This window comes from Hemiscyllium ocellatum, chromosome 37 (assembly GCF_020745735.1).
Source record: "Hemiscyllium ocellatum isolate sHemOce1 chromosome 37, sHemOce1.pat.X.cur, whole genome shotgun sequence".
Classification (NCBI taxonomy): Eukaryota; Metazoa; Chordata; class Chondrichthyes; order Orectolobiformes; family Hemiscylliidae; genus Hemiscyllium; species Hemiscyllium ocellatum.
In genome coordinates this window covers 17,490,333-17,508,978 of record NC_083437.1, presented here as the reverse complement: position 1 = coordinate 17,508,978, position 18,646 = coordinate 17,490,333, and the positions used below count along the sequence as shown (strand labels likewise).

Genomic DNA, 18,646 nt, shown 5'->3' with positions numbered 1-18,646 from the left:
GCATCAGAGTTTTTTACAGCTCCAACATGACTTCATGGCTCCAAACCTCAGTCCCTCTACCAATAAAAGCTAACACAAATACTGAAGTTGCTTTTTTGTAGAGAGATTAAGTGCAACTTGGGTTTTATTGAGGTGCCCCCTTACAGTTCAATAGCCTGCCCAAAAGATTGGCGGAGTTCAGCCATTTCAAAAGGAGCCAGGTTGAATTATAAGAAAGCTACTGGTATTTTCAAAACAGATGTAGTAAATGGGATGATTCTATAGTAAATAGGGAGTGAAACAAAATCATGCAAACTGAGCAGAAAGACAAAAAAGATCTTCTAGCACCTCTCACCCTCTTACAACATGCCAGCGTTTCACTAAACTGAGCACATCTCTACTTCCCTCACTTTTATATCATGGGAAATATGCCAACTAATTTGCACATAGAAATCTCCCACAAACGCTCGAGATAAGAATTGGATTTTTTTTAAAAATCATGTTATCACATGTTGCTTCGGGATAAATACTGGTGAAGACACCCTGCTCTTCTTGGAAATAGTGCTGTAGGATTTTTACATTGAGCTGAGGAAGCAGAGTCTATGTTCGATCATCTTCTGTGCACCTCAGACAATACAGCATGTCCACAGTACTGCACATGACTCTCAGTCTAAATTTCATACAGAGTGTGACTTGAACCTAAAACCTTCTGACTCCGAAGTGGGTCACCCATTGAGCCACAGCCAGCGTTCAACTATTACTCTGAAAAGAAAAATTGCCCTGAATTAATAATACAACCACAGAACAGTTGTAACACAGATGACAAGCCAAATCATAGCCTTTGTACCAGCTCTTGATATGATCAACTGAATAAGTCCTCCTCCTCTTCTGGCATCTCCTTTCTCACCACTGGAAAAGGTTTCTCAAGATCTATTCTGCTCAGACCCTTCGTGATTTTGACCATTTCTATCAAGTTTCTGCTCATCTTCTCTTAAAAAGATGACAGCCTCAGCTTTGCCAATGTATCAATGAAACTGAAAACTCTCAACCACCAATAAATATTTTAAATCCTCTTTGTACCCACTCCGGTGCCTTCACATTTTTCCTACAATGTGGTGTCCAGAAATGGAGACAATATTCCAGTTGAGGCCAAATCAGTGTTTTGAAAAAAAGAACATTCACTACAGTGTCTTCTTTTTTGTAACATAAGCTACTGTTTATAAAACCTAGGCTCCCAAACCTCCAGCCCAGTCCTTTGGCTTCTGCCTTCCCTCCTTTTACTAAGGAGGAAATTATTCAATTTCTTTGCTGTTTCTACCAAAATATACCACTTCACTCTTCTCTGTAATAAACTTGAGTGTGTAACTTAAGGGGAAAGATTTAAAAGGTACTTGAGGGGCAACATCTTCAAACAGAGGGTGGTTCGTATGTGAAATGAACTGTCAGAACAAGTGGTAAATTCAGGTACAGTTACACCATTTCAAAGATATTTGGACAGGTATGTGGATAGGAGAGGTTTAGAGGGATATGGGCCAAATGGGGCTAGTTTAGTTTGGGAAACCTGCTGGACATTGACGAGTTGGACTCAAGGGTCTGTTTCCATAACACTATAAACTAATCTGCCATGTGCTTGCTCATTCCACCAGCAGTAAGAGAGAGGTCGATTTATTTCAGTTGGCTGGACAGCTGGTTGGCACTGCAGAGTAAAACCAGCCCTGGGTGTCTAATGAGAGAGCAGTCCTATGGTCAGGTAGATCAATGGAGACCTTACTTTTACATTCCACCAATCTGCCTACATCCATCTTCTTGATATCCCTCACTAGTTTCCTTATATTTCAACAGTTTCCACCTTTGTGCCTTCAGTGCATTTTGATACCATTCCTTGTACAAGGCTAGGTTATTAACATAGATTAAGAAAAGCAACAATTCAAGTATCAAATCCTAGAGAAATCCACTTTATATATCACCCTCCTATCCACTAAACTATCATGCACTACAGTACCACTCAGTTTCCAGTCAGCTAGCCAATGGGATATCCATGCTGCCAATCCCCTGTTCAATCCATGGACTGTAACTTTGCTGGCACATCCATTTTATGGTACTGTTATATGGCATGTCAGCATATGCTTTTTGGAAGTTCAGGTGAAATTGATATTTTAAAATTTTATATTCAGTAGCAGGAGTTTATAATAACAAAATTGAAAATTATTTTGAATATTTAAAGCACATTAAGATTTTGGGCAACTATTGGGGGAGACAAAGAGCCTCTCTTCACAGTTGACAAGAGAACAAAACTTGACTGACCCCTTCTGTTCAAAATTAGCATTACATTCACTCAGTTGTGTTGAAAAATTGACTCATATCATTTTAGCACTCACTTTACATTGCTTGGAAACAGTCATACAGCATGGATTTAGACCCTTCAGTCCAACTCGTCCATGCTGACCAAGTTTCCCAAACTAAACTAGTCCCATTTGCCTGAGTTAGGCACATACCCTTCTAAACCTCTCCTATTCATGTACCTTTCCAAACATCCTTTTAAATGTTTGAACTGTACCTGCATCTAACACTTCCGCAAGCTGTTCATTCCACACACAAACCATGTGAAAACACTTTCCCTCACATCCTTTTAAACCTCCCCCCACCTAGTTTTGAACTCCTATGCCCTTGGGGGAAAAAACACTCTGTTATTTACCTTATCTATATGCCTCTCATGATTTTATAAACTGCCATAAGGCCGCCTCTCAACCTCCTATGCTCCAGTAAAAAAAAAGTCCCAGCCTATCCAGCTGCTCCTTACAACTCAAACCATCCATTCCTGGTCAAGACTCTGATTCACCGTACACAGCCCTACAAGCTGTAGTTCAACTTTCTGCCTTTGCCAATGCCAACACCTCTGCAACAGAAGTTACTTTTAAACATTCTCTCTGAGAATTTCATGCTGATTACATCAGCGTTGTTGGTTGAAACTCTTCCTCAAATGAGGATCAATCACTTCTGGAAGACTGAAACAAATTGCTGGAGAAACTCAGCAGGTCAGGCAGCAACTGTGCAGAGAAAGCAGAGTTAACATCGCAAGTTGAGTGAACTCAGAGGAGTCCCCAAATTTGAAACAATAATTCTGCTTTTTCTCCACACATGCTGCCTGACCTGCTGAGGTTTCTCCAGCAATTTCTATTTTTTGTTTCAGATTTTCAGTGTCCACAGTTTTTGGCCAACTTCTAGATGTCTGTAGGGTGACAATTGTGCCCTCCCGGTCAGACAAACCTAACTACTTTCTTCAATCTTGCCAGAGAAGTCGCCATATCCCACATCGAACATCATAATCTCACAACAAGATTGCCAATTCAGTGCCTACGTTTTGCTCTTTTTTAAGAGTTTCCACACAAACAGAAATAGTATTTGCAAAGTATGAGCGTTATCAAGAAATTAAAAAAAACAGAAGTAACAGGATTAGATCACAGTGAGTGATTGTAAAGTAGATGCAGGATAAAAAAAAACTAAGCAGATCGCGGAAGTCCCAAGGTGCGGAAGCTTTGAAATTTTGTTGTGGAAGGTTAATAACACGTTTCTGATTAAATTCTTTTGCTTGCTTTTTCAAAATAACCTGATCAAATCATTCAAAAAAGAAAGCAAAATATCAAGGAAAAACCAGAAAGCTGAAATAAAACTGAAAGTGATGGAAATGCTCATCTCCAGAAGGTGTTGTCAGATTCGGCCGAGATGTTCAACTCAGCGAAATGTTCACTCAGTTCCTCTTTCCACAGATGCTGAGAGACTGAGTGCTGTATGTGGGCTCCTTCATGCCTGAAGTGATCTAGTATGGATTGGCATATCTGTTGCTCTGATCTAACTTTTCATTTGATTTGATGTATTATTGTCACAAGTACCAGGGTACAGTGAAAAGTTGCATTTTGCATGCAGTATAGGCAGGGTCATACCATACAAAAGATCATTAAGTGATTGAACAGAGCGAGGAATACAATGTTACATCTGCAAAACTGGAAGTCTTTGTACAGTATGCAATATGAAGCTTAATAACAGCATAAATTTGCAGACTACCTGATCTACATTATTAGTAGCCTCAGATCTGTCACCGACAAGTTCCTTTGACTTTGACTCAAACTCAATGACATTAAGACCATAAGAATTAGGAACAGGAGTAGGCCATTCAGCCCTTCAAGGCTGTTCCGCCATTCAATAGGATCATGGCTGACACAACGTTCCTCATACTCACTTTTCCATAACTCGATTCCCTGAGTGCACTCAATTAACCCCTTTGGATCCACATAGAGAACATATCCAGCACTTTGGTGTTCAAAAGAAACATGGGTAATATTACAAAGAATTTTGAACAAAATTACAAAAGAAATAATATATTTATTGTCCTCTTTTGTGAACCGTGATCACAAGGAGCCCTTATGTTACAGAACCACCTATTACAATCTGCTAGTACTGTGCCTCACTTAGACCGTATCATTGATTGCATGAGACACCATTGACATTGAAGCAACAATTAAATTAATCACCTTTATCTATCCAGTTCATTTAGTTGAACTTGGTAAAGTTGTTCCTCAGCCAACTGAGAAAGCAGTACAGGTCAGCTGTGGGTACAGGGATATCACAGAGTCAGAAGGCTGTTGGCTCATGTCGCCCTGCATGGACTTGAATATCACAATCAAGGCTGACATTCCCTTGAAATACTGAGGAGGTAGGGCACTGGCTCATGCATGGCGAGGGAAGGGAGATCAAGAAAGCAAAGCTCAAATCTTCCTACAAACATCAGCTGGATGAGAAAAGATCCTGTGCAGGACTCAAAAGGGAGAAGGCGAGCACTGACTAACTGCCTTCCATTAGCTGAATATTCATTTCATTCTCATACAACCTGTTGAATACAAATTAGCTGCCTTGCTTTCCTACATCATAAATATGGTTTCATTTCAAAGTGACACACTGGATGTGAAACAAAGTAGAATGCCCCCAGATATGCCTCTAGGCTAAAAGCATTTTGTTTCCCCCTCCCCTCTCATGGAGGAAGTGGTATTAGCTACTGGTGACACAAAATGTACTGATCAGCAAAATGTTAATGGAAGGAACTTGAAGAACTGGCAACTCTGGAGAGCAAGTTAATACAAAATGGATGCCCACCTGCCATCTTGAAGTCCCATAACAATAATGGGGCTGTCTCCTGGTTTGTCCATCGGACAATCGACATCGTCTTCCTCTCGGACCGTTAAGGGGATATACTCCATGCACAAGACCCAGGAGCTAACCTGGAAGGACTTGACGTGCTTGGGAGCAGATCTGTTCAAGGAGAAGAGATCGACCTGCCCCAGCCCCTGTTCTCGCCCACTGCCAATCTGTGAAAGCGCACATGAAGGGAAAAGAAACAAACGTTAAGATTTTGTTCAGCTGTCTAAAAAGGAGGCCATAACTCCTATCATTAGCAGTTCCCTGCCAGTATCAGGATGGCTTACCCAAAGGTATCCCTGTGCGAGACACGTACTAGCAATGGAGATCCCAAGTAAGGATGATTGCACTGGAGTGTGAAGAGCTGCTGCAGGCTGCAGGGAGAGGAACACATTGGAGTGGTTAATCAATGCTCCTGTTCTCCTTTTACCTGCTGTGTACCATGTGCTAAGCCCTAACTGTTGAGCAAAATAATCTTCATTCTCCAAATGAAGATGTCCCTGCAGCAGGCACTTCCCGATGTACTTCCTCCTGTGGACACCAACACAATCATACTAAAACAACCCAGGAACCATGGATGCTGGAAATCAGAAACAGCTGGAGATGTGGATAGTGCCAAAGGATGTTATAGGTTACAGAAAGACATAGGTTAGCTGCAGAGCTGTGCTGAGGGGTAGCAAATGGAGTTTAATGCAGAAAAGTGAGAGGTGATTCACTTTGGAAGGAGTAACAGGAATGCAGAGCACTGGACTAATGGTAAGATTCTTGGTAGTGTAGATGAGCAGAGAGATCTCAGTGTCCACGTACATAGATTCCTGAAAGTTGCTACCCAGCTTGATAGGGCTGTTAAGGAGGCATACATTAGCTTTTATTGGGAGAGGGATTGAGTTTCAGAACCATGAGGTCATGCTGCAACTGTACAAAATTCTGGTGCAGCCACACTTGGGGTACTGTGTACATTTCTGGTCACCGCATTATAAGGATGTGGAAGCTTTGGAAAGGGTTCAGAGGAGATCTACTAGGATGTTGCCTGGTATGGAGGGAAGGTCTTATGAGGAAAGGCTGAGGGACTTGAGGCTGATTTCATTAGAGAGGTGACTTAATTGAGACAAATAAGATAATCAGAGGGTTAGTTAGGGTGGTAAGTGGCAGCCTTTTTTCACAGATGGTGATGGCTAGCACAAGGGTCATAGCTGTAAATTGAGGGGTGATAGATATAGGACAGATGTCAGAGGTAGTTTCTTTACTCAGTGTGGTAAGGGCATGGAACACTGCCCGCAACAGTAGTGAACTCGCCAACTTTAAGGGCATTTAAATGGTCATTGGATAGACATATGGACAAAAATGGAGTAGCATAGAATACATGGGCTTCGGACTGGTTTCACAGGTCTGCACAACATCAAGGGCCGAAGGGCCTGTTCTGCACTGTAAATGTTCTATGTTCTAATTCAGTAGGTCGGGCAGCAACTGTGGAGTGAAAGTTGAGTCGATTCTCCTTCACACAGTGATCCAAGAAAGACTCAGCATGTGCCTTAGTGATCTCAATGCGGTTTCTTGCATTGTTTCTCTCTCTCTCTGTCCTTTCACTTTGCTTATGTCTAGAATAGTCAGGGCAAAGATCCTCAAAATTGTCCAAAGTCCAGGAAACGGTTTAATACACTCTTGCTGTTCCCTAGATCCTCAGTCATCAAAACTAAATTCTGCTTAGTCCTGTTGCACTCACTTTCTATGATATAAAAACCGCTAGTGGGGAAGCACGGTGCATTCTCCACATCTAAGCAAAATTGACTGTTGAGATTGAAAGACAGATTTGAATTGAAGTGGCTAATCCAGAAGTTAAGATAAGACTGACATACCGACTCTAAGATTCTGCAGGCGGAATACTCAAAAGTATCACTGCTGATAAACTGCACAGCAAGTGGCAGTTTGAAAAATCTTCCAGAGTTTGTCTCCTTTGAAACAAACTGGTGAAGTGACTGTCATGTTGAATGAGCATTCCTTTCATTTCCACCCAAAAATAAAAAGTACAATGTTAGTAGTGATTGTTTCTGCTACATCAATTCAGGAGCTGGCACAGAGAGACTAAGAATTTCTGAAATCTACTGGCAATCAAAGCGTTGTATTGCATTATACACTTACACAAACATATAAGAGTGTTTTATTGTCATCAGTTTCCCTTACATTTGATTAAAATGCTCAGAAAGTAAATGCTGTATAATAGTTGACAGATGGTTGAAATTTTCACATTTAAAATAAAGAGCGAGGGACATAGGTAGAAGTCATTCATGCAAATTACTGTTATTTCTGCTGGAATATGATTAAAAGCTGTAATTATTTGTTTCTGCCAGTCAATACACAAAGGCCAGACAGCTGCAGTTTGGTTCTATGCTATCCTCATAATTATATAAAAAAAACTTATATATCCATCTGTCAGTCACACTCCACTGAAGGGACTAGAACCTGTGGTCTCCAAACACTCTTCATAACCACCAACTACTTGACTGGTACACACATTCTGAAGGATTATATTGAAGTTGAAACATTAAACATAAAAAAAGAGGAGGAGGAGTAGGCCACTCAGCGCTTTGAGCATACCCATGATTATTGTGATCATGGCTGATCATCTAACTCACTTGCTTGTTCCTGCTTTGCACCATATCTTTTGACCCCTTTAGCCCTAAGCCCTGTATCTAAAGCCTTCTTCATGTCTTCATGCTTTCAACTGCTTGCTCTGGTAGTGAATTCCATGGGCTCACCACTAACTCAGTCAACGTTTTCTCTCTCCAAAACAGTTCTCAGACCTGCAGAGTTTCTCCAGCGCTTTCTGTTCTGATTTCAGATCTCCAGCATCTGCAGTGTTTTACTGGTATACACATGCAAGCTTGGACTCTGTCTCAATTTGGAGATGCTAAGTCCAACACCAGGGTCATCCCCAGCTTAAAACTGAACTGGTCTTAGAACTAAGCTCTGGGTCTGGGACTGCACTGAGTTGGCTGTGCTCAAATAAAGTACCAGCTGGAAACCCTCCATAAACCTCCATTTCCCAAACACAAAAAGGTCAGGCTGACCTCACACTCCTCCTGATTACATGAGTGACTCCTGGTGAAACATACCTCTGAGGACCTGCCCACATCTTTCTTAACTACAACTACAGCCCTGAAAAGTACATGTAGATAATCTTTTCCATCAAATGTCAGGTAGGTAAAATTCATTTGCAAAATAGGATTTCACACAGAAACAAATCTTTGTGAAATAAATAGATCAAAATTGTTCACATCAATTTAGAGGGTATATAATTATGTAGAAGCATGTTGGGAGAAGTGAATTCTTAATACTTGCTTTTGCATCCCATCATCTATCTGCATAGCAGCACAACCATCAAAACTTGACAAGTGGTAATGATCCAATTGGTTTTTTTTAACCGATGCATTATTTCTTGGCTTTGTAAATCCCCAATCCTTTTCAAGCATCATTATTTGATGGTGCAGATTCAGTATAAACACCCGACCAAAATGCACAGAAATACTTCAAATACTCAACTATTGATCTGTGGTCCGTGCTTACATGAACTGGACTAGTGGAAGAGCAAAGCGGGAATTCAGCAACAATGGGTCCAAACCGCGGTGGGAAATATGATTGCAAATGCTGCCCCAACAGATAAATAAAAGCAGAATACTCTAATTGTGCAAAAACAATGTTAGCACCTGTAAAGAGGAGAGTGGAATGAGAGTGGGACATTAGCCTTCATCAAAAGGCAACATCTGTTTCCACTCAGCAAATATGAAGCTATCTATCTCCCGTATCGATCTATCATTCACAGTCTTAAAGAGAAAATCTTTCACTATGACTCACTGAGCAGAATGCCAACAAATTGCATGGGAAAGAGAAGTGAAGAGGGAGATCGCTATTTCTTTATTGTATGGTCTTCCAATTAGCACCAAGAGTTTTGAAATTTCCCATTAGGCAAACCACATTCCCACCTCTTCATGTGGAATATTTTACTCTATTAAAAGGCAAAGGCATCAAGAGGTATGGAGAGAAAGTGGAAATACAGCAGAGATAGAGCATCATTCTCAATCATACTGAAAGGTGGAACAGGTTTAAAGGACTGAATGGCCTACTCTTGCTCCTGGTTTCCATTGTTCGCTGAGATATAAATATATAATCTGTTGTCATCGGTGGGTTGATACATGTTGAAGCACTGAGCTATAGATAATTGCCAGATTTCAAGTTCTTGACCAAAGAGGCCAGTCTTTGGTGTTAGTTTCTGATGTCTTATGGTTGGGATAGTTCTTACACAAAGCGTAAACAATAAGTTATCGGACCATGAAATGTTCTGAACCCATGGTCAATGAGCTATAGTGCTCACAAACATTGTAACCGTGGTTTCTGCTTCCCATTGTGAGCAGCACTAAAGGGCTGAATCTGCAACTTGACTTTCAGTGACATCAACATGCAGCACTGTGAGAATGTCTTGCTGCCAAAGATGTTGATACCCTGTTGCTAACTCATTCAGCAAGTGAAAAGGGCCAGGGAACTAGAAGCCATTTCTTGGATACAATTCTATTCCAAGTAGGCAGACAGCATCCACTTCACCCAGTTGTACCAGGCAATGAGCCCTTGTAGGGCTTGTCAACAGCTACAGAGCCAGCACTCCTGGTACCAAGTTATTCCTCAAAACTCTTTCTTTACTGACAACCTCGGCTCTGCTTACAAGTGAGGCTGTCGGATTTGCCACCCAACTAGTCCACTAATCCGCCCAAAGGCAGAGCTAGGCATCCTGTTGACTACAGTCAAATGAGGTCTATTAAATCCAATAGGTAGACTTAGAGTTATTGTCCACTCTATTTTTTCCAAATTAGACCTTAATAGAAAGTCCTCCTTTACCATTCTAATGAAACAACACTACACAAGCTATGGTTGAAGTAACTGGAAGCTATATGGCAGAAGGAGGAGTGATTGAAAAGATCTGAAGTTGACAGACCAGCAATCTCTTGTAGAGCAGAAACCTGTGTAATAGGAGGGAGAGAGGAACAACGATTAAATACGAATGAGATGTGGATAGTGGCACACCAGCAAGGAGCACCTGAAAAGGACACAATCATGAACAAGTACTTCAGGTGGTCAGTGAGGATTATGGAAACATCAAAAACAGTAACTAAGAAATGCTTGAAGTGGTATGACCATTGTTGCAGAGAAAGCAGGGAAATGGGGCAAGGCACATGATGGAGGCTAGGCCATCGGGAACAGGAAAAGGCGACCAGTTGGAAACATGTGATAGTGAGAAATTTGAACACAATGTCATTGCAAGAGGAATGAGTGACGGTCAGGAGATGATGGATGTGATGGAATGGCGGAAAGCTCATAACATTGAGGAGAAATAGGCGATCGAGCCCACTGAGTCTGCTCCACCTTTCGATAATGGCTGCTATGCTCCTCACCCCCCATTTTCCTACCTTCTCCCCGTAACCCCATTGCCAATTAAAGATCGGTAACTCCTCATTAAATTTACTCACTGTCCCATCACAATCACACTTTGCGGTAGCAAATTCCACAGATTCAAATCCCTTTGGGAGAAGTAATTTCTCCACAACTCTATTTTAAATTTGCCACCCCTTATCCTCAGACTATGATCTCTCATCCTAGAATGCCCCACTAGAGGAAGCATCCTCTCCATGTCTATTTTATCCATACTTTATATCATCTTAAATAACTCAATTTGATCTCCCCTCATTCTTCTAAATTCCAGAGAATATAGGCCTAAACTGTTCAGTCTCTCTTCCTACAACAAACCCCTCATCTCTGGGATCAATCTAGTGAACGTCCTCTGAACTACCTCCAATACTATTGCATCTTTCCCCAAAAACAAAGGGATCCAAACTGTGCACAATACTTCAGGTGCGGTCTGACTCATGCCTTGTACAGTTGCACCATACTACCTTACCTCTATTTTCCATTTCTTTAGCTATAAAAGCCAAGATTCCTTCCACTTTCTTTATTATCTGCTGTACTTGAATACTCATCTTCTCTGACTCATGAAAGAGGACACCCCAGATCCTTCTGGAGATGGAGAGAAGACGCGAGTTTACCAAACCAGCGGTTCAGATGACTTGTGAATAATTTATATAATTTGTTCAATGATGACCCAAGAATTCCTCTAGCATCTTCATCAAGTTTCCTTCTTCAAAACAAATTCAGCAAAAATAGATCAACTGCTCATCAACCTTATTCGCAAGATCTCATCTACAAATTGTCACTGTGTTGGCTGTGGCTGCCAATGTAATTTTGAACATCCATCCATTTCATTGTATCAGACAGACAGCTTGCTTCTCCCATCCACCCTTCCACAAGCAAACCATGACTAAAAAGTTATATTTCACTAAGTCTTCAGCCAAATACTTCATCCACTTTCATTCAATACAATCTGCTTCCAATTAGCATTTAGATAACATTGGATCTCAGGCAACAATTCAAGTTTCATGTCATGCCTGGATAATTATAGTTCATAAAGAATCACTGGCATCTCTCTAAGATACACAAACAATTGGCCATAGGCAGTTTGAGGGATCCCACTAGAAACATATGGGGCAAAACAAGAAGATAGATACAATAGGCCAAAGGCCCTCCTTTTGTGACTCTCTGAACTACCATCAACTGGGATTGAACCCATGTGGTTGCTGAAGTGTTGCATCATACACTAGCCATCTGAACTCAACCTCCTCATTCACCCCCCAAAACCATAAATTGGAGTCAGAATAGTAAAGAGTGACTACCCAAATAAAATAGTGTCTGGGATAGACAAATAGAAAATATGCTACCATTTCATCTGCTCCCCATTCCATGAGAAATAATCTGATTAATTGTCAGTAAAAACTAGACTTTATTTATGGGATAATTCACAGCCTCCAGCATTCACGACATATTCTTCTTTTATATCCTGGACTACTGTTCTCTAGTTGCTAAATGCATCATAAGGTCAATTGCATTGGAATGGTATGTAAATTCACTATCATTTTCACATCTCTAGCCTATAAGAATTGTAAAATGAAAGTGTCACATGCTAAAACATAGCTTCACTTGGGAAATAGAAATTCAATTATTTTGCCTGTATTTGGACTTAAGTTGCTGACCGTTTGTATAGATTCCGAATAATGAAACCCCTAGATGCATTATTCTCTTAGGTGAAAGATTCAACTACAGGTTAAACATTGGCAAGACAGGAGCAAAAAGCTGGAGATGGGCCACTGAAGTGGGCAATGCAAATTGTTTCAAACTCTCTTGGATAGAAGAAACTGAGCAACAGCACAACAAAGCAGCAAAGTACATCTGATTTGTGGAAAAGAGTTGTGGTTTAAGTGGCTGAATGACTTTTCCTTTGCACTTGAAAATCCAACCTTTCAACTTTAATTTGCACCAAGGGAGCAGACTACAAGAGAGTCTTGAATTTGGCTCATGTAGAAACTTTGGTGTGAAGAATACAGATCTTGAATAAGGAATTTTATAATTCTCAAAAACATAATCCTGAGATTATGTAAAGCTGTGTCCTTTGTGGTTCAGGAGCAGTACCCATTGCAACACAGTCAACTTCAAAAAGTACTTCAGTAATTGTACATCGCTTTGGAAGGTCCTGAGGTTGTGAAAGGCATCATTATAAATGCAAGTTCTTTCTTTCAAAGGCCACAAATCAAAGTCAAGATTAAAATGCAGACAGTTGGTCAAACATACAAGAAATGGTGATTTGTTTTTTTAAGGCGGCACCAGATACTCTTGTTGCTTCATTGCGAGCTCACCTTCAGGTCCTGACATTTTGAGCTGTACATGGGCATTCGACAGGCCAGCAAAGGGCACCAAAATGGGGCCTTTGTTTTTCCATCATCCTCAATACAGAGCCAGCCGGGCTGGTTATCCTTAGCTGCAGATGAGAGAGGGAGAGAAAGAGATTGCGAGAGAAATCAGACATGTACCAAGATGACTTAAAAAGCACAGACTTTAGGCCTATATGAAATCGTTCAAGCATTCAATTCCCAACACTAATTCTCATTCAATTCAGTTATGGCTTCAACTCACTCAAAATATGGTCTAGTGAGTTTTTTTTAAGAAATGGGGTCCAGTTTTAATTCTCTGCTCGCTGCTCCGGAGGTGAGCTATTTGATTAAGGGGACAGCGGTATGGCTCCTGAACATCCTGTGGCATCTTGCTCTAGAGCTCATTCATCATAAGCCTTAACCCTGCTACAAACTCTCTCATGGGGCTTTCAGGATACAGAGTTCCAATTAACCATCACCTAATGGGCACAGCGGCGCACTTTGTGACTCCAATTGTGGCATCCCTACTGCCACCCTGACTGAAAAGGGTGGCCAAATCCAGCAGTCCCTGAGTTGGCATGCTTCAGTGTTTCTCTGGGTTATGCATTTACCACCGTTTCCAGGAAAACTCATCCTTTAAACACTGAATACGAGGCCCTGTTGAAGATACTAATTTGAGAATAAAGTCTGCACTGAACAGCACCACATAATACCCACTCAGCCATTGATGGCCACTCTTTTGATTTAAAACAATGGACAGGGGACTATGTGGCAGCCCATACATGCTGTAAAGCTGTTATCATCCATTCAACACAATGAAAAGCTGGGTGCAATTTTGTTAATGTTCCATAAATTACTGGCATCTTTTAATTAAGTGCCCTCAATATGAACAGACACCTACACACACCTTAATAGTGCAGCTAATTAATCTCGATGATTAGCTGACAGATCAAATTCGTGAAGTAAATCCTGTCGGATGTGGCAATTATTTGGTATCAATGCACACAATGCTCAGCAAGAAGTGTCCATTGTGACAGGGGTTGATTCAGAACACGCTATAATTAATCAAACAAGTTACTGTGAAATGGGATGGGGAGGTATGGCAAAAGATAATTGCTCTGGGATCACTCCATTGTTGCTGGAGAATAAATGGGAGCTCCATTATTTATCTCCTGCTCACCTTCCACAGAAATGAAACTATTTCTGTTTAGGAGTACTCCACTTGTTTCAACCAAATCTCAAGGGCATGGGAAGGTCACCACTCATTCGTGTTGCACTCTGCCAGCAAATTATTCAACGTAAATCAAGGTTGGATTTTCTCCCAGGTTTTCTCCCAAGTTGGCCTTTATTTCTGCAAGCACTAATAGGATCACTAAATGATCTCTCATTTTCTAGCAGAGCACAAGTGAAACACCAGGTATATGCTGGGCCTCTTGCGGAGATATTTGTATTAGCAATTGTCACAGGTGAGGTGCCGGAAGACTGGAGGTTGGCTAATATGGTGCCACTGTTTAAGAAGGGTGGTAAGGACAAGCCAGGGAACTACAGACCAGTGAGCCTGACCTCGGTGGTGAGCATTTTGTTGGAGGGAATCCTGAGGGACAGGATGTACGTGTATTTGAATAGGCAAGGACTGATTAGGGATAGGAGAAAGTGAGGTCTGCAGATGCTGGAGTATCAGAGCTGAAAATGTGTTGCTGGAAAAGCGCAGCAGGTCAGGCAGCATCCAAGGAACAGGAAATTCGACGTTTCGGGCATAAGCCCTTCATCAGGAAGGGCTTATGCCCGAAACGTCGAATTTCCTGTTCCTTAGATGCTGCCTGACCTGCTGCGCTTTTCCAGCAACACATTTTCAGCACTGATTAGGGATAGTCAACATAGCTTTGTGCATGGGAAATCATGTCTCACAAACTTGATTGAGTGTTTTGAAGAAATAACAAAGAGGATTGATGAAGACACAGTAGTGAACATTGACTTCAGTAAGGCATTTGACAAGGTTCCCTGGACCAAAGGGTCTGTTTCCATGCTGTATATTTCTATGACTCTATAACTCCACACCCCATCTCGCAGCACTGAGGTTAACACATGTTAACTATCAATAATCCAAAGCTCTCATGACATACTGGAGCTTGTACACCTTGTGCCTACCTGTTCACCTTTCAGAACTTCAGTGGATGACCAAGCCAAACCAAGACTATCTAACCTACTGCCAAAGATTCTACCCACTCACTGCAGCATTGTGACTTTACAGTCAACTGCCTCCAGCAAAGTTCAGAATTATTCTGCCTTCTCAACTTTGGAGAATTCTCATAAATGCGGGTCCAGCAACAAGGACATGAATCCACAGTGAGAAACAAGAGCTACTAACTGCAAGTGAAAATCTGAAACATACACAGAGACTGTTGGGGAAACTCAGCAAGGCTGACAATATCTATGGAGAGCGGAACAAGAGTTACCCTGAAGGAGAGTCAGAATGGACTCAAATGTTAACTGTTTCTCTCCCCATGGATGCTGCCAAACCTGCTGTATGTAACTTACACATATTGATTTGAAAGTAAGGTCTGGGTAAATGTAACATTTCAAGCTGCAGATTCTGGATTCTCCAGACCATGACCTACTTAGTGCAACTTTAGCCATATGTAGCCGATTCACCCAGGAAATCTTACTGCGAGGATTCGGAGTATTGAATACCACCATAAAGCTGACCGGTCTTCCTGACCTTTAGGAAAAGATTAAATGGGGAGGGGCGGGGAAGAGAGAGAGAGAAAGAGAAATATATAATCAGTTTAGTTCACTGGTCAGCAGAAATCTTCAATTGCTCTAAAAAAAAATAAAGCAACAGAAATTTTATTGTTATTAGGCTGTTTCTAGAGAACAAACAGCTGTAAATTATAGATTAAAAGCGAAGCCTTCCTCAACTTCCATTAAGACGCGGAAACATGATTAGAAAAGGCATCTTTTACCAGAAATTCTGCTGTCTCAGTTATTAAATAAAGACCCTTAGTGCTCAATGCAGCTGAGCTACATTTTTATTAAGAAACATTAACCCCTTCAATTTTTTAAAAATTGCTTCACTTAACATATTTAGGATTTTCAAAACATCACTAAAGGAGCTTGTCACAAATCCTTGACCGGAAAATATAATCAGGTCTATTTGGTGCTGACGCAGTCTGCTGCTGAGACATTGCTAAGCAAGGTGCTGAACCTGCACAGAATTAGGAGAAAGTGAGGACTGCAGACGCTGGAGATCAGAGCTGAAAATGTGTTGCTGGAAAAGCGCAGCAGGTCAGGCAGCATCCAAGGAGCAGGAGAGTCGACGTTTCGGGCATGAGCCCTTCTTCAGGAAGGGCTGAAGAATTCCTGAAGAAGGGTTCATGCCCGAAACATCGATTCTCCTGCTCCTTGGATGCTGCCTGACCTGCTGTGCTTTTCCAGCAACACGTTTTCAGCTCTGTACAGAATTAGACAAACACAACTCATCCTACTGCGATGCATTCGGATCCTCTCTTTCTCTTTTGGCAATTTTCTTCCCCTGTCATCTGGAGATACTGATTGTTCCCAAGAACACTGGTAACCCTTGGAGACCTTACTCTAGCAGCCACATTGCGTGTGTAAACCCTAAAATGCATAGTATTAGGGCATGGGGAGGCAATAGCCTAATGTATCATTGCTGGACTGTTAATCTAGAGACTCAGGTAATGTTCTGGGGAGCCAGGTTCAAATCCTACCACAGCAGATAGTGTAATTTGAATTCAATAAATTCTGGAATTAAGAGTGTGATGAATCTATTGTTGATTGTTGGAAAACTTCATCTGGTCCACTAATGCTCTTTAGGAAAGGAAACTGCCATCCTTACCAGGTCTGGCCAACTTCTAACTCTTAACTACCCTCTGGGCAATTAGGGATAAGCAATAAATGTTGGTCAGTGAGGCCCTCGCACCATTAATGAACAAAAACAAAATTGATTGGGAAGTTCATCACATTCAAGTCCAACTGTTGGACATCAGATCTCAAAGAACAATCAGACAGAATATAGGGAAGAGATTGACTGCTTCGTGGCAAGGTGTAAAGAGAACAAGCTCTCCATCAACATCAATAAAATGAAGGAGCTTGTCATTGATTTCAGGAAATACAACAGAGGGTACACCCCTATCTGCAGAAGTGGAGATGATCGAGAGAGTGACAATCACCAATAAACTGTCCTGGTCCACCTACGTCAAAATGACAGTCAACAAAGTACAACGCCATCTCTACTTTCTCAGGAGGGGCTCAGGAAATTCAGCATTTTCAGTAAGACCCTTACCAATATTGATAGATGCACCATAGAAAGCATCCTCTCTGCATGAATTGCAGCAAGGTATGGCAACTGCTCTTCGCAAGTTCACAAGAAACTACAGAGAGTTGTAAACACAGCCCACTCCATCATGCAAACCAGCCTTCCATCATTGACTCCATCTATACTTCTCACTGCCTCGGGAAAGCAACCAACATAATCAAAGGTCCCTCCCACCCTGGTTATACTCTCCTCCGCTCTACTCCATCAGGCAGAAAATGGGAAAGTTTGCATACATATATGAACAAATTGAAGAACATTTTCTTCCCCAATTATCAGTCTTTGAATGGACCTCTCAAATGTTAATGTTGAACTTTCTCCCTGCTGCTGTAACATTATATCCTGCACTCTGTTCTGCTACCTTGATGCATTTGTACAGTGCGATTTACCTGTAGGGCACATAGAACAATAATTTTCACAATACCTCGGTACACCCTGACAGTAATAAATCAAGTCTAAACTTTCCACACCCATTCCAACAGAGAACATCACTAGATCAGAATCCATTGGGTAAACCCAACTTTTCATGTTCCCTAATCCAGTAAATAGAGACCAAATGTAGCAATGACTGAAATCCAATCGTACTGTGTGGTTCAGATACACATCTCCTTTAGCGATTCAGCCTCTAAGACATCTTCATATGCAGTGCAGGCTTTCTAAGCCCCTGCTGGGATTGTCACAGGCTGATGTACTGTTCCCCCCTCACCACATCCATCACACTTCAGAGCCATTTATCCCCTTCCAAGGCAGGATGGGAGCACAAGCAGGAACTATCTAATGGAGGTGACCGAGCCTATAAAAGCAGTTTAATTTTCCTGGTTAGCCTCCAGGTTGTCTGTGCAGTTTTGATTAAGCCCAGGCGTTCTTCCTTGGAGCAGAGAAGGCAGAGAGTGGACATGATGGACGTGTATAAATTACAAGGGGCATGGACAGGGTGGATAGAAAGCAGCTGCTCCCTTCAGTCAGGGGGTCAGAAACAAGGGAGCACATGCTTAAAATGAAAAGGAAGGAAGTTTGGAAGAATTTGAGAAAAACCTTTTTCACTCAGAGGATGGTGAGGGTCTGGAATGCAGTGTCTGGGAGAATTGTTAAGGTGGATAATCTCAATTTTTAAAAAAGTACTCAAGTGAACACTTAAAATATCATAACATTCTAGGTTATGGGCTGGAAAATGGAACCAGAGTAGATGGTAGTATATTTTTGGCATTACGGACCAGATAGACCAAAGGTCTCTTCTGGACTGTATGCTTCTATGAGTCTAGGCATCACGGGAGGGTGTAAGCCACATGGAAGTGACTCTCCAGTGCGAGGTACAATGGGACTGATGGGGCAGTGCTAC

The 18,646-nt window shown here is 41.5% G+C and overlaps 1 protein-coding gene across 6 annotated transcripts in view; it reads right to left on the bottom strand.

Moving 5' to 3' along the window:
* LOC132833601 (rho guanine nucleotide exchange factor 10-like protein) overlaps positions 1-18,646 on the bottom strand; it is a 205,766-nt gene that overhangs the window by 29,337 nt on the left and 157,783 nt on the right. For all 6 annotated transcript variants that reach the window (XM_060851979.1, XM_060851980.1, XM_060851981.1 and 3 more), the window contains 4 exons: positions 15,593-15,693; positions 12,960-13,081; positions 5,457-5,543; positions 5,128-5,339 (listed from right to left, as the gene is read on the bottom strand). In XM_060851979.1, coding sequence (XP_060707962.1) covers positions 5,128-5,339; positions 5,457-5,543; positions 12,960-13,081; positions 15,593-15,693 — 522 coding nt within the window. The remainder of the gene's footprint in view (positions 1-5,127; positions 5,340-5,456; positions 5,544-12,959; positions 13,082-15,592; positions 15,694-18,646) is intronic.